The sequence below is a fragment of the Capra hircus genome, chromosome 6 (genome assembly GCF_001704415.2).
Source record: "Capra hircus breed San Clemente chromosome 6, ASM170441v1, whole genome shotgun sequence".
Taxonomy (NCBI): domain Eukaryota; kingdom Metazoa; phylum Chordata; class Mammalia; order Artiodactyla; family Bovidae; genus Capra; species Capra hircus.
The window spans coordinates 97,669,710-97,686,208 of NC_030813.1; the positions used below are offsets into that span (position 1 = coordinate 97,669,710).

General features: G+C 42.9%; 2 protein-coding genes across 4 annotated transcripts in view; one reads left to right on the top strand and one right to left on the bottom strand.

Moving 5' to 3' along the window:
• HNRNPDL (heterogeneous nuclear ribonucleoprotein D like) lies at positions 325-7,364 on the bottom strand. 3 transcript variants are annotated; one of them, XR_001918211.1, is made up of 9 exons: positions 6,147-7,364; positions 5,181-5,349; positions 4,923-5,084; positions 4,329-4,460; positions 4,066-4,180; positions 3,363-3,533; positions 2,971-3,062; positions 2,494-2,598; positions 325-1,787 (listed from the first exon to the last, which is right to left on the bottom strand). XR_001918211.1 is itself a non-coding variant. In XM_018049646.1 (8 exons), the coding sequence occupies exons 1-7, from the start codon at positions 6,587-6,589 to the stop codon at positions 2,992-2,994; spliced, it is 1,263 nt and encodes a 420-aa protein (XP_017905135.1). In that variant the 5' UTR covers positions 6,590-7,364; the 3' UTR covers positions 1,403-1,787; positions 2,971-2,991. The 3 variants fall into 3 exon arrangements, 2 of the variants coding, with proteins under 2 accessions (XP_017905135.1, XP_017905134.1); XM_018049646.1 differs by lacking the exon at positions 2,494-2,598 and having other exon boundaries at positions 1,403-1,787; XM_018049645.1 differs by having other exon boundaries at positions 1,508-2,598.
• Positions 7,469-16,499, top strand: part of ENOPH1 (enolase-phosphatase 1) — a 36,607-nt gene continuing 27,576 nt past the window's right edge. Inside the window, exon 1 of the mRNA XM_005681827.3 lies at positions 7,469-7,832. Within this exon, the coding sequence (XP_005681884.1) occupies positions 7,749-7,832 (84 nt within the window). The 5' untranslated portion in view covers positions 7,469-7,748. The remainder of the gene's footprint in view (positions 7,833-16,499) is intronic.

Consider the following 16,499-nt stretch of genomic DNA (forward strand, 5'->3'; position numbering starts at 1 on the left):
AGGGAAAGGACAATCTCAATGTCAACTTGTCACCTAATCATATACTTGAACTTACAAGATTTACTGCCCTAAAGACACTGCACCTATTGACTTGACAACATAACTTAAAATGAAAATCTCCTTTCTGTCCCCTAAGGTTGCATGTTGAAAGAATAAACAATCCCTTGCAATAGCCAACACTGGTACTTGGCTTAGGTTTAACGTCAAATAGCAAAACAGGAGCAAAACAAGGCCAAAAGCATTATAACTTGATAGCCCATCAAGTACAAACATCACTGGAATAAAGAAAGTTGCAGGCACCAAAGAAAACAAGAGGCAGGTTCATTAGCATTAAAAAATTTACACTTGGTTGAAGGTGAGGTGAACTATTCCACAAGTAAACATGTATGCCAATCCTAATGGCGAACATGAAACCAAAGCAACAAGACCAAAAACATTAAACTCAGTTAACTACACTGAATGTAAAATTCAAAACCTGAACTTATCTAGGACATCCTCCCAAATCTAGAGAGAAAAGGTTTTCTTTTTTTAATGCACCAGGAAGATGTGTTGTAATGACAAGACTTGGTCACACTTAAGACTTGCATTTACATAAGAATCAAGGGCTATCCTTCTCCATTATTCTTTTATGTCTGAATGTGAATATGCTCAACTACTCAGCTCATGCACTAACCGCATAAAAAAATGACTAAAACCTACTACCCATGCCTTCTAAGAACTCACACCATCTAACAGTTAACACCCAGTACAGCTTTCCTAACAATGCCCCAAGAGAAAACATTTTGTTCAGTTTGGTGCTTGCTGTGACATAAAACCAACACAATAGAATACAATTAATTTACTCAGCTACTACTTCAAATCTTTTAATCTAACTTTTGTTCAAACTTTTAATAACTTCATACCTATTTGCCCAAATTGTTGTGTAAAACCTAACTATATCTGATATTCTTAACCCGTAGCTCCTATAGCACAGTTTTAGCACCCCCACCCCACAATGGGTATATCTGGACATTTTAATCAAGAAAACAAAGTTATGGTATTATGATCAGTCAAGGCTCTTTCTAGCAAACCACTGAATAAAACAAACCATTAAAAAATGCCTTTCCGGAGACAAGAACAAAGCAGAACATTTTCTTCATAAAAGGAGCTACCAGCATGCTTTGTGCCATTAAAAATTTACTTTCCAAAATATAACCAAAGACTCATGGTCTACCAGAAAGCTCCCACTAATCACAACAGTATAACTATGCCACAGAAACTTTCATGACAATGTCTCCAGATAGGCAGAAAGGAAACAACATTAAAGGTTATGATGGAAGCCTCGGTTAGAGAGGAAAACGAAGTCTTTAAGAGCACAGAATGCATCTAACAAACAAGGGGAGCAGAGCAGACACTGTAGCTGGCTATTCACAAAGGACCAGTTCTCTCTTCCTATGGAGCAAGACTCCCTACAAAATAAACTGTGCGTTAATTATTGCTGATTTAAAATTACACTTTTACAGAGCTATTTAGTACCTGACGCAGAAAAACAATCACATAAGGAAGCATTTATTTGAGTTTTAACATGTAATCATACAAATAAAGTCTGTATAAACACAAATCCACAATCATAACACAGATAGCAAAAGACAAAGTAAAAACAAAGAAAACTAATTGGCGGCTATATACAGTTGGACACAAATTGTGTCTTGTACACTAGAAAGTCTTTTACAAAATAATCATCTTAGATCAACAGAAGACCAATCTTCAATGTCCTCCTGCAAGATGGTTACTTTAGCAATCTCTTCCTAAAAACAAAAACAAAATAGCAATTAGACTTGTGCAACTCCGGCAAGCCTTCTAAGGTCCACTTTCATGAATTGTTTTAAGTTCTCACTTTATTCTTTTCTTCAATAATTAAAGATCACATGCAAATTCATTGGCAAATGCAGTTTGGGTAATTATAATCATCATCATCTCACTTTGAAGTTCCCATATGATACCATATTAAATTACTTAAAAATATTAAAATTTACTTAAAAAATCAGGGAACACAATCTTTTCATATTCACAGATTGAACTGTGCTAGATGCAAGGTTTACTAGAAGTGTCTCTAGTAAGCCATGTAAAATTCTATTACAAACACAAATTTCTAACACGCTTGTATTTCAAGGCAACAAATTGCTATGTGCATATGATCTTTAATTTAAATCCCAGATTTTAAAGTTCTTGTTTTGGTTTGTAGATTTCACTATTAGCTATAAAAAGAAAAAGCAAGCATTAAATCTTAAAGAATGAACACTTAAAATGAGGCTCCACAATTGAAATACAACACTAAACAGAAGACCAAAATGATTAAGCTGTAAAAAGGCATTTATGTACTTTAACTCCTGTAAAAAACCATTTAAGTTAAGTTTAGACACTTAATCTTCAAAAAGATTAAAAAAGAAGCCAAAGTCTGAAGTTTTCCACTTTAATCTTTACGCTGGTACATGAAGTTGGAAGAGACCATACCACAGGACAGCGTTTTCTGGTGTATGCCTTGCGCTCTGCCCGCAACGTGCGACCCCCAGAGATAGACGTGGTCAGGGTGACACACGGCCTGCAATGAAGTTCCCGCTGGCGGGTACAAACAAGGTATAATGTCAGAGTTAGAAGACAACATTCTTGTTTTCCTTAAGTTGTACCCATTTCAGTACTTTACCTGTTAATAGTTCTAAAAAGTTTAATTATTCCTCTAGACCACCTGGTACACAAAGCAAACAGAAAAACTCTTAAGTTTTTCTGTTATTACTAAAGAAAGTGAGATAAAACTTTAAAGTTAAAGATCTATAGACATTTTAGGCAAAACAGGCTCATAAAGCAAGTAAAAATTTAACAATTTAGTAAAAACACGCTACATGGTATTTTGTTTTTACTCATTTTCATTTGTCTATTGATCTTTAAATTAAATTAGACATTTCCACTGGTTTCTTGAACTCTGATACACACCTGTTTTCTGCAGTATCCCCTTTAATACGGCTGGTAATTGTTTTGGTGATTGCCACCCCCTCGGGATGCCTTGCCGTAAGTGCTCTGTTGGCCTATGTGGAAAAAACAAAAAATTACACTTAGCTTTTAATGATATGGTTTTGCTATATATTTAAATGCTATTAGATATGCAAAATTCTGCATGCCAAATAGTAGAATTAAGACATTTTAAGTTACTATAAATTAGGCACATACCACATTCTAGAATACTCATAATAACCAGTCACTAAGTCAGTATAACCCCGTGACTATTACATCTCAAAAATTTAACTCTAAACACTTCTATAACACAATCTCAGAATTGAGATGAATCATAATACCATTGGTTTATGAAGTTAAATAAATATTCTTACCACTGTAGTCTGCATATCCCTGTCCATATCCATAGTTCCCATAGTTATACCCAGTATAATCATAGCCGCCATAGCCACTATAGTTTTGATCACCACCATAGGCACTATTGTAATTTCCATATCCTTGATCATAATAGTTATTAAATCCTTGGTTCCAGTTTTGGCCCTGACCTGAAACAATGCACAATGATTGTTAGGAAACAACTTCTGACCCCCAATCCTAAAATAAAATGATGCATTCCTGTCCCTCACCCTGCAAATCTTAAAAAGGAAGAATGGACATTTACAGTGCTATCTGGTCAAGAAAATATCACTACAGTTATTAAAAAAAAAAAAAAAAAGGGGGTGTGTGTGTGTATAAAGTCCAACTGTGCCAGTATCAGGCTTCCTAAATCTAATGGGGGATTAAAAAAAAAAGACAACAGCAAGCATGTTTAGAACAAGCACTCCTGCCACAGAAAACCTGCCACGCCAAGGTGTATCATGTAATCTTATTACATTCAATGGGACTATTTTCCCATCAGTACTGACACTGTCAGAGTGGCTATTCTTTGAAGAAGTGAAATCAGTAAAACAAAAACTCATGGACTAAAATGAGCATGCTCTAACAGTTTAAATTTGGCTTTACTCTCCAATGGGCTTATTCATATTTAGCAGTTGATAGCGTAAACCATTGCCTCATTTCCCTAGAATCAGGTCTCACCTCGGCCTCGACCCCTAGTACCACCTCGCCCACCAGCTGCAGCACCTCTTCCTCCCTTTTGTTGTTGCTGTTGCTGTCTATATACCTCTTTAGGTTGTGCAACTTTGATTTCACACTATAAACAAAAGGTAAAAAGAAGACAAAACTGTTACCACTGTTCTAATGTCAAGCCATTTTTTTCCTTCTCAAAACAGGTTATGAAATTCCGTTAAAACAAAGAAACCCACCCCACTGTTCACTGAATAGAATCCAAATGGCTTTACCTTCCCAGAACCAATTTGATGGTATCTGCTTTCTAACAATTTCTTTACTGGCTCCTCGTCTGTATATGTAATAAAGCAAAATCCTCTTCTTTCATTTGTTTTTGTATCCATAGGAAGTTCAATATTTTCAATCTGAAATCAAGATGCACACTCAAGATCACCCAGTAAAGGTAAAAAGCTACCAAAATATTTTAGAATGACACAAGCTTCAACAAAGTATGTTACTCTTATGAATTGACTTCTGTATAAACTGTTTCATTATCAACATCAAACTAGAGTAACCTGGCTTATCTACAAAGCCTTTATTTAGAGGGGAGAGGAAAACCTCAACAGCCTCTTGTACCCCACAGATGCCACTCCAATCCTGACCAGACCAAAGCATCCACCTTTTTGCTGAAATAAATTAGCTATTAATTTCCATTAATTTAGATACTAGTTTCCATTTTAACACATAAACCAGTGATAAGGGAGGGACTTGAGCGGTGATTTAATTCCACCCTGACCGAACTCTTTTTTCTGTAAGAACTGGGCCAGGGACAAAACATTATATAAATGTATCGAATGAGAATACATATAAACAAAAGCACAGCGCACCTCTCCAAAGGCTCCAAAATATTCTTTAATTTGTTCCTCCGAAGTATCTGGGCTCAATCCACCCACGAAAACCTTTTTGGGGGGTTCCTTCCCTTTTAAAGCTTTGGCCCTTTTAGGGTCTATCAATTTGCCATCCAGTTTGTGTTCTTTCAGTTCCAAAACCTAGAAGACAGATTTATGTGATCTGACAACATACAATCAACCCTCCGAACGACTTGCAAAACGCACACAAAAAGCACGATGCAAACAGATTCATACCTTATCAACACTAGCAGCATCCTTGAAAAGCACAAATCCAAATCCTCGTGATCTTCCAGTAACAGGATCTGTTTTAATCGTGCAGTCCACAACTTCCCCAAATCGAGACAAATATTCAGTTAGATCTTTCTTGCTTGTATCCCAGCTCAAGCCTCCAATAAACATTTTACTAGAAATAAAAGTTGTTTATTTACAAACAGCAGTAGCTAAAACGGTTAAAGTTACGTTTACTACAAACTATAAGCGCGGGGAAATTCATATCCATGTACAAGTAATTTCGCCTGTTTACAAACACACAGGAACCAAAGACCACAAAAAGCCCCAAATTCCATCAAGGTCACTTATCCAAATCTTTGCTCTCCACACTGCATCAGGCAAAGTTTAAGCGAGGCCAACCAAACACGTTAAAAAACCGTTCCGAACTAGTAAAATGCAACTTTCTAAACTGAACGCCCACTACTCAGGCTCACCGTCTTCCTCAGCTGTCAAGTCAACGTTCCACCTGAACAACTCATCATCACGCATACTGGAGATCTGGGCACCAGTCGCGTACAGGTTCCCAAACTAAGGGTCCCCCTACACCCTCCCCAGAAAAACTGCCCGGAGCCCTAACAGACACAGTGAAGAAGCGGCGGCAGCTGCAGCGTGCGGCGCGGCCGGCCCGGCCCCTCCCCCTCAGGCCCCACGCGGCGCCTGCGCACTCTGGCCCCGGACGCCGCCGCCCTCCGCCTCCAAACCCGCTGCCCTTCCCCCACCTTCCGCGGGGCTCTCCAGTCCCCCGGTCCGTCTCCTACTTTCCTCTTCCCTCCGATCTAGTGGGGTCCGGCGGACACGCAGGAGAATCGACTTGGGGCAAGAATGGGGGCGGTGAGGGGGGAGGGTAGCGCGCGGCTCCCGAGGGACGAAGGGCGCGTGCGGCGCGCTGGGGGAGGGGAAAGGAGGGGAGAGGCGAGAAGCGTGCGGTACCCGTCATCCTGCTGGTTCTTGCTCGCGTTGATCTTGGATCCCTCTGCGAATTCCTCTATGTTGCTGTACTCGTTCATGTCTTCCATAGCGGCGGAGTGGTCGGCCGGAAGGTGCTGGCGCGCAGACCGAGTCGCGGCAGCAGCGGCGGCGGAGCGTTGTATGGAGCTGGATTTAAAATGGCGGCGGAAGAGATCCGGGCGCCGCCTGCGCCCTCCCTTTATAGCCGCCCCGCCCGCCAATCGGGAGGGCTGCTGGGCGGTGACGTGGCGCTGGGCCCGGCGCGCCCCCTGCCGGGCGGAGCTGGGAGCGAGCGAAGGGAGGAGCGGGGCGAGCTGCCGCGGCGGCCGCGGCCGCCAATGGGAGAGGCTGCGGGAGGCTAAAGTAGCGGGAGCGGAGGGGAACAATGGCGGCGGCACATGGGAGAGTCGGGGCGGGACCTCCATCGCGGCCCTCCTGCTGAGAAGCGAGGTGGCGAGTGAGGGGACGCGGGCTTGGGAAAGGAGACGCGTCAGAAGAGAAACGACGACGGGGCGAGAAGTCCTGGGGTCAGAATCCCGAGCAACGCCACAGTCCCTCTTGCCTTGAGAGCCTTTTGTCTCTGGCGTCCGGTCCAGCCCACTCCCAGCCAAGAGCCGTCAACCCCGCCTTTTTCCGCCCTCGGTTCCCCCAGCGCAGAGCTGCTGCTATCGATTAGCACCGTAGCCGCGCCGCTCCGGAAAAAGGCGGACTGCGCCCGGCGCCGGCGGCTGAGGCGGCGAGCGCGCCGGCCGTCTACCCGCCGCGCGCACGCGTGTTTTGTCCTCGAGCTGGCTGGAACCAGCCGAACAGGAAGCGGGCGCGCGGCGGCCTCTCCGGGCGGCCGCGAAGCGCGGACGCCTCTTCCGCTGCCGCCCAAGGCGCGCGGGCCGAGGGGGGCGCGGCGGGCCTCGCGCTAGCCGATCGGCCGACGCTGTCCAGCTGACCGGGACCTGAACGGCCTCCTTCGGTGGCTGAGGAACGGGAGGAGGGGCTCGGACCCGGTCGGATTACTGTAAAAAATGCCAAAGCCGAAGCAGTGGGCGGGGAGGGAGGGGGCTAGGTGCCGTAGAGGGCAAGGGGCACTCACATCCCCGGCGCGCCACTCGCGGGGCTCCCGTCTGCACGTGCCCCGAGCCTCTCCCGCTCGCTCAACCAGTCTGCGGAGAGCGCGCGCCCGCGCACCCGTCTCCGGCGTTCGCTTCTTTGTTCCCGCCCACGCGAGGCCCCATTTTGACGGATCGGGTTCGAGGCCCTCTAGCGGCCAATCGACGTCGGCACCGTGCCTCGCCCCGCCCCCTCGGAACCTCGTGAGGACCGCCCTCTGTTTCTGCCCACGTGGTCTGGGCCTCCCGCCCCGGGCAGCTGGCGAGTTCAGGGTCCTTGGGCTGCGGATTTCTCTACGTCCGGAGGCGCTGACCAGTCTTCTCCGCCTTGTGCGTCAGGCCGCGCTGCGGTTATCCGCTCCGGGACCCTTTTTCAGGGCCACCAGAAACCCAGCCCTTTGCTGGGGGCGCTGCCGGCGCCGCCCTCCGCCCTCTCTACCAGTAGGCCGATTCTCTTGGTAGCAGTCGGTGGGGTGGGGAAATGGTCGTGCTTTCGGTGCCCGCCGAAGTCACTGTGATCCTGTTAGATATCGAAGGTACCACAACCCCGATTGCTTTCGTGAAGGTGAGGGGCGGAAGGGAGCGGGGAAGTTACTTACGCTTTAAACCAAAAATGTTGAAAGTATCGCAGACCTTGCACTAGAGACACGAGGAGTGGGAGAGACGGTGTGGCTTTGCTCCGACTCTGGGGTGGGAGGAGGTAGTCTGCGGCGGATTGCTGGATGCTTTTTCTCCTCATCTTCACCTTGCCCCGTCCCTGCCCTCGGTTTTTTGCAGGTGGGTGGGAAGGGACGGAGGTGGTGGTGAAGAAGGGCGGAGGAGGGCAGGTCCGCGGCGGCGAGGTGAAGAGAGGTGGGCGCCGCCCGCGGGGCAGGTGTGCGCCCCGTCGCCCAGGTGACAGCCTCGTGCCAATGTGGACCTGGGGAGTCGGCGGCCGCGACCTAGTAGTCCCTGAGGCTTCCAGTCTCGCAAAATGGAAAGACGGAAGTGTCAGGATGGCTTTTCAGGTAGCCTTGGTGTCTTAGGCAGTAATGGTTATTCTTCGCCTTTTCACACTCTTGCTGTTCGTGGCCGAGCCTCTCACTGAATGTTCCTGGACTAGGTTAGCAACGGTCTAGATTCCGTCCATTTTCCTTTTTTTAAAAAGGAGACAAAGTTCTTACCCAAAGTTGTCTAGGATAGCAGTGCTAACCAAGTTGTCTACAACTAGTTCACAAACTTAAAACTACATTAGAGCAGGTTCCTTTTTTATATATGTTGTATTTGTCAGGATGATTAAATATCAAGATATTAATATAATTTTAAAAAGAATCTCTCAGGCCTAGTCTTCTGTTTATTTGACTTTTAGAGGTTTAAGATAAAAGTTCTCATAGAAGTGCTTGTGTGCAATAATTGAGATACCGTTTACAAAGTAGGGAAAACCTGTCTTCCAGCAAACTGAAAGTCTTAGTTTTCATTAAAAAAAATTTTTAAAGTTACCTGTGAAGAATGTTTTTCTTGATCTAGGTTATAAAATAAAATTGTACACTTTTAGGTCTCCACTGTAACAACCACTTACAAATTCTTTAGAAGGATCACAATACCTTGACATCCAGTAAAGTGTCTTAAGAAATCTAGGGTTTTTTTCCAAGTTTTTAAGTACACGTGACGCTTTCTGCAGAAATATTCAGAATTGCCCAAATGTTGATAACTGAGTCGACTTTTCTTTCTCTTGTTGATTGTGACAAAATAACTGCTTTCTTGTAGTTTTCAAAGAAAAGAAGGATTCTGCATTTTTATGGTTCATAATTTACAAGTCACAGTCTTGCTTTCCACTGTTATCAGAAAACCAGGAATGATGACAAGTAGTAATATGGCATATATACCATTCTTGGAAAATCTATTTAGGGAGAAGATACCTCATGCAAATCAATTTTATAGCAAAAAAAATACATCTCTCTCTCCTTTTTAAATCCACTGTGTCTTCTGCAAGATGAGCTGAGCCACTTCTTGGAATCTTTGTTTATGACAGACTTATTCTGAGATCTTTCTGAGAATCAAAATGCCTTAATGGTCTAAATAGATTTCTTTTTTTTTTTTTTTTTTTTTGCGTTTGAGACCAGACTGCAAAAAAATCACTCAAGGATCTTGTTTTAAGGATAATTTCTTAGGCTTTGTCTATAATCAGTTATTATTTTTATTCATGTTAACTACTATAATTGTCTATTTAAGTAAAGTCGCTCAGCCACCCCATGGACTGTAGCCTACCAGGCTCCTCCATCCATGGTTTTTCCAGGCAAGAGTACTGGAGTGTGGTGCCATTGCCTTCTCCAAAAGTTAGACTAGAATGGTAATCATCTGATCTATCTCAAATACATGAGTCATGGATGGCTATAATTTCAAAACTAATGTTTAATAATGGCAGAGTGATTTTAAAGTATGCTAATAAACATTTTGGAAGCATGTATTCTATGAAGATGGTACTGCAAACAGATTCATAGTCCTGTATCATCAGACTGAATCTGTTATGTTTGAGATCAGTTGCTGATCTTGTTTCTCAGTACAGTGAGTGAGTATCATTCATATGTTCCTGCCAGTATTTTGTCATAAATGTCATAACATAAAAATAAATTTAATATCTGCAATATATAATTCATCTTAAAATTTATTATGTAATTCATATCAAGAATAATCTGGGGAATTTTGGTAAAATGTGTTCATGTTCTAAACCTCACTCCCAACCCTCTGAGAGCATTTAGGAGTATGTGTGTGTCAGGATGTTTTTCTGTGAATAATAAAGCCCCATCATTATTGTCTATTAGCTATGCATTAAATGATCAAAACCAGTGTTTCTGAGAGTATGTTCAGAAGAACATTAGGTCTTTGTGGATGTTTATTGTAACTACACAGAAAAAGATTACTAAATGCATTTTGAGAAAATGGTCTGTGCGTATTTAACCAGGTTTCTTTATTGCACACCTTCTCACATCCTTTATATCATACACACACTTGCACACATAATGCTTTGTGAACCTTCAAGAGACTAGCATTTCACAAATTTATTTGAACCAAGAAATCCTTTAACACAGTGTCTATATCTTTTGAATACCCTTTACAGAGATGCTAAATTATATCCTTGGACCTCTGTTCTACTTTGGGCTTCAGTGTGGAAAAGATGAAAGGAAACACTGAGGTGCAACTGATACACTTGACTACAAGTCAGGTTGTGTGCACTGTTCGCGTATTACTAATAGGAAACAGGCTCTGAAAAATTGAACGGTATGCCTGGGATTTGAAACCAAATTGTCTTGACACAGCACCTCTTACTCTTTCCATTATTGCGCTCCATCTCTGAAATGGGACAGACCCACAGTGCTTGTTCAGTCTTCTTTGCCTGGTCTTGTGGGTGTTAAATGACACAGCTGACACGGGAGCACTTTAATCAGTAAGAAATACCATAAAAGCATATGGTGGCAAATTTTAGTTTACACCACCTCTTGGTGATAGGTTTAGGAGTACACCCTTGGAACAGAGTAACTATACTTTATTTGGGGGGTTGGTTCTACCATCAGTATACACTGTAAGAATTGAGTATTGTCAAAAATTGCCGTAGAGATTGTCATACTGAGTGAAGTAAATCAGAAGGATATCCTATGACATTCCTTGTATGTGGAATCTAAGAAATGATACAAATGAACTTAACAAAACAGAAGGAGACTCACAGACTTAGAGAACAAACAGTTTCGGGCTGGGGAGATGGGGAGAGGGGAGGAAGGGATAGTTAGGGAGTTTGGGATGATGTGTACACACTGCTGTAATTAAAATGGATAACCAACAAGGACCTACTGTACAGCCCAGGGAACTCTGCTCAATGTTACGTGACAGCCTGGGTGGGAGGGGAGCTTGGGGGAGAATGGATACAGGTATATATATGGCTGGGTCCCTTTGCTGTCCACCTAAAACTATCACAGCATTGTTAAAGAAAAGGTTTAAAAAATAAATACCTTTGAAATACCCTTAGGAAGCCAGTCCTCTCTGGAGACTGATTCCATCTTTCTGTAAATCACATGCAGCCATTTTTCTTTCAGAGTTGAAACATTGCTGCTGCTTCTCTTGAGCACTGGAGGAAGTAGTTGGTTTGGGATTAGGTGACGTAGATGAAGAACATATTGTGTCAAACACTAGGATCACACTGAACCATTCATGCTGTCAGAGACACTGGGGAACTGAGACTGTCTCAGGGAACAGAGTACGTTCTGTGAGTGGAAGGGCAGACAGTTAGCAGCACTGGTTTTATTTATGTTTTCCCCTTCTCTCTCTCTTCTTCCCCTTGCTGAGTAGTTAGAGTTGAAGGTGTCTATGATGCAACTTATAACTTTATAAGATGCACTAACTCCTAGATATCTTACAGGATTCCATAGAATCTTCCCAGTCTGGAAATGTGTTCTGTGAGCAGCCTGTTGCTCTGTCAGGGCATGCCTTTAACCCTTAGGCTACAGACAATAATAAACAGTGGTTTTACTTAACTGCTAATATATCTTATTTCCTTCGAGTCAGAATGGTCAAATTTCTGGAGTGAGAAGGGTTCCTAGTTTGGGCCATCTAGTCAGTGTCACAACCAGCTAATTAATTTCTCATATGAATCAATGGATGCCTAGAGGCATGTCTTTGTGAGGGTCATCACAACTTGTTGGGGGCAGAGCAGCAGTAGAACCCAGCTTTCCTTCGATGGTTCCCAGTGCATCTGAGTCCTCAAAGCCATCAGTCCTGCCCCTCACTGCAGAACGTGTGCCTCTGGAGGTTCTTTTCTTTTCAAGCACTGACTTTGATCCTCTATGGTGGTGATCACTCAGCGTTTTTTGGTTATATAAACCATCAGCGGGCTTTCCCAATGGCTCAATGGGTGACAAATCCGCCTGCAGTGTAGGAGACACAAGAAACACAGGTTCAACTCCTGGGTTGGGAAGATGTCCTGGAGAAGGGCATGGCAACCCACTCCAGTGTTCTTGCATGGAGAATCCCATGGACAAAGGAGCTTGACAGGCTACAGTCTAAAAGGTTGCAGAGAGTCAGACATGACTGAGTGACTACACACACAGCATCAGTAGAGTTGGGGCAGGCATAACCAATAGAATTTATTGTGTACTGTTATTAAGTTATAAAGTAAATTAGAATTTAAAGATGAGGTTTAAATAAGTATAAATGAATGGGTTTGTATTTTCTTCCCTTATCCCTTTGAATCATCTTGCCTGCACCCCATGGAGCCGCCACAGATCTTTGTCCGTGGTGATGTAATACTCATTTTTCTGACTTTTTGCATTGTGTTATTCCAATGATTTTAGTCTGTAAGCTGCGAAATAACACCATTACCAGTCCTGTGGTTATCCTGTCAGGAACCTTCAAGTATTGTTTTTGAGTTGGGGAAGATGATCTCTTGTTTCTGAAAATGCTCTATAATTTGGTGTTTTTCCTGTCATTACACGTCAAATTAGTACTTGTAACAACAGTTGGGGCAGTTATGATCTATGAAGTCACTGCAAACAACACCTTAGCAAATACTGAAACATTGTCCATGGAGAAGATGAAGGGAGCGGTTCCTGTGAGCCTCTGGTGGCAGCTGATGGCTAGGTAACCTTGTTTTGTGTGTTTCTGTTTGTCTTACTTAATACCTATCGTTGACTCTCTAACACTGAGCTCACTGCCAATGGCGCTGTAACCTAGGCTTTGCTGGAGCTTCCCTAACCACATGTGCTTTCTCCGGGAGGTAGTCTTCTTGCCTTAGGAACACTAGACAGCGCTTCAGCACTTTGTGGGCAGTCAGCAACAAAAAGCACAAAATGTGAAAACGTAGTGGCAAACACACTCTGAAAAGGATGCTTGTTTAAAATATGAAAGGTGAGGTAAGGCAAAGCATCACCTCATAGTGGGAATGTGTGCAACTGGTTTTTCACAAGTTTTGCTCTTCTGCTCATGTACGTACCTGTTGTCAGAAAAGTGGGGAAGTTCAGTGGATCATGATTTGGAGGTTATGAGTAAATTTTAGTAGGTAGAATTTATAGTATCTTTAAATAACAGGGATTGGCTGGACAGAGTGTAGTATTTATCAGGATGAGCTTGGTGACTGCAAGTGTGGCTTAGCTTCTGGCTCCTTGAATGATTTATGGCAAGTTAGTTAGTCTTTTGAGTCTGGGTACAGATGTCCTGTACAATGTCCTGTACTGTGGGGATAGCAACCTCATAAGGCTGATGTGAACATTTAATTAATATTTGTGCTCAAGGATCGTGCTCACTCAGTCATGTCCGACTCTTTGTGACCCTGTGTGTGGACTATAGCCTGCCAGTCTCCTCTGCCCATGGGATTTTCCAGGCAAGAATACTGAAGTGTGTTACCATTTCCTCCTCAGGGGATCTTCCTGACCCAGGGATCAGACCCAAGTCTGCATCTCCTGCCTTGGCAGGCAAATGCTTGACTACTGAGCTCCCTGGGAAGCAAGGAATGAATATTTAGCCCCCTGTATAAAATAAATAAATATATTTCCATCAGTATTTCATTCACTATCAACAAACCTTGTCAGAGAGTAGTGGATGAGTGGCAGTTGTGGGGTATGTTTTTCATTTATGCCTTAGGAAGACTTCAAGACTTAGTGCTTGAAGGTAAAGTCTTTGTAATAATTAAGGGACTCGATGGATGTGAGTCTGAGTGAACTCCGGGAGATGGTGATGGACAGGGAGGCCTGGCGTGCTGCGGTTCATGGGGTCGCAAAGAGTCAGACACGACTGAGCGACTGAACTGAACTGAACTGAATAATTAAGAACCTTCTATTTAACTGAAAGTATGAATCTGATTAGAATATTTGTTCCTAGAGAGTATATTAAGTGGGTCGTGGTGAGTACCCTTGCCAGTGGCCCTTTATATCTGTGCTTCTCAGACTTGAATGTGTAGACAAATAATCCAGAGATCTGGCTAAGTAGTTTCTGATTCAGAAGATGTGGAATGGTACTTTTTTTTTTTTTCCCCCCATTTTAGTGACATTTGTTGTTTTCTAATTTTACAAGCACTACATGTTCATTGAAAATGGAAATACATAAAAGCATAAAGTAAAAATTGACAATCACGCATAATTCACACTGGCCCCCTTCCCACCAGAGATAAGTGTTATTTGCATTTTGGTGCATTTCCTTCCAGTGTATACATGTTTGTTTGTCTTCTTTTTCTGGCCAGGCATCTTAGTTTCCTGACCAGGGATCGAACCTGTACCCCCTGCATTGGGAGGACACAGTCTTAACCACTGGACCGCCAGTGAAATCCCGTAGTGCTTTCCAGTGGAAGGATAATTGACCTACAGTACTATGTTAGTTACAGGTGTCATAGTGATTCAGTATTTCTGTACATTATAAAATGATCATCATGATATGTCTGGTTAACATCTGTCACCATACAAACATACTGTAGTATAAATGGTTATGTTCCTCACATTGTACATCTCATCCCCGTTTATTTTGTAATTGGGAGTTGGTACCTCTTAATCTCACGCACCTATTTCATTAATTTCTCCAGATTTCTCCCTTCTGGCAACCGCCTGTTTATTCTGTCTATGAGTCTGTTCCGTTTTGTTATGTTCCTTTGTTTGTTTTGTTTTTTAGATATGTGAAATCAGACAGTATTTGTCTTTGCCTTATTTCACTTAGCATAATACCCTCTAGGTCCATCTGTGTTATCACAGATGGCAAGATTTCATTCTTTTTTTTTTAGTGGCTGAATAATATGGAATGGAAGTTGAGATTTGAACAGGTTTCTGTGTGATGCTGATGCTGTCAGTCCATGGACACACAGAACAGGTTTCTGTGTGATGTTGATGCTGTCGGTCCATGGACTGAACTCTGAGTAGTTAGGCTGTATCCCGAAACCAAGATCTGTTAGCGTCCTCTTTCCTAATGGCTCATTGGAGGTGACAGAGCACACCAAGATAGTGTAGGTGAATTAAAGGAGGTCTGTCATCATTAACAGAACCAAAACCTCTCAGAAGTCAAGTAAATTGACAAAAGAGAGCAAGATAATGAAATAAACTGGCAAATAACAAAGCAATAAGCAAGTGGCCACTTCCCCAGCTTTTGCAAATTGTCTTCCAGAAACTGAACTGTAATAATAACTTTCTTTTTTTTTGTTGTTTGTGGAACTTCCCCAACCAGGGATTGAACCTGCGGCCCCTGCAGTGAAAGCTCGGAGTGTTTTTTATTGTTATTTATGTGTTTGCCTGTGTTGGGTCTTAGTTGTGGCATGCAGGATCCAATTCCCTGACCCGGGATCAAACCTGGGCTTCCAGCAGGGTGGGTGTGAAGCCTTAGCCCCTGGACCACCAGGGAAGTCCAAAGCAATTTTCTTTTATTTTTTTCTTAAATATTTATTTACTTATTTGGTTGCATCAGGTCTTAATTGCTGCGTGTGCTTAGTTGCTGTGTGGCATTTGGGATCTTAGTTCCCCAACCAGGGATAGAACCTGCACTCCTTGCATTGAAAACACTGAGTCCAAACCACTGGACTGCCCCTGGGATTATACTTTTTTTTTTTTTTTAAAGATTCCGTTTAAGGACTGTGGTGGTGTGGAAGTTGGTAAAGACAATATGTAGGAGCTGGAGTTTTACCTTAGAGTACAGAATTTTTGGCAGTGTTTTGAATAAGACCAAGAGAAAAGATGTCTCAAACTTAATCTTCTGCATTAGAAAATCTGAATTAAGCAGAAAAATCTTTGATCCTATCAGTAGAATTTTTTTGAAGTAGCAGATACTCATTTCATTGAAACTCAAAATGATAAAGATATTGATTCAATTTAACAATGGAATCTTGTTTGTATGGGTTTCCCTGGTGGCTCAGAGGTTAAAGCATCTGCCTGCAATGTGGGAGACCTGGGTTCGATCCCTGGGTCGGGAAGATCCCCTGGAGAAGGAAATGGCAACCCATTCCAGTATTCTTGCCTAGAGAATCCCATGGATGGAGGAGCCTGGTGGGTTTTCTATAGTCCACGGGGTCGCAAAGAGTCGGACATGACTGAGCGACTTCACTCACTCACTCTCATTTGTATGCTTTTCTGACATTTGTTTCTATTGATGCTGTAATTGTGTCACTTTGCCTAGATTCCTTCAATCTAGAGATTCAGGCTTTTTCATCTCCAAGAATGGGGGGAATAAGATCTGTCATGCTCACAAGGTAGAGAAGATTGAATGAGATAGATACAAAAAGCTTTGATCCCTGGAT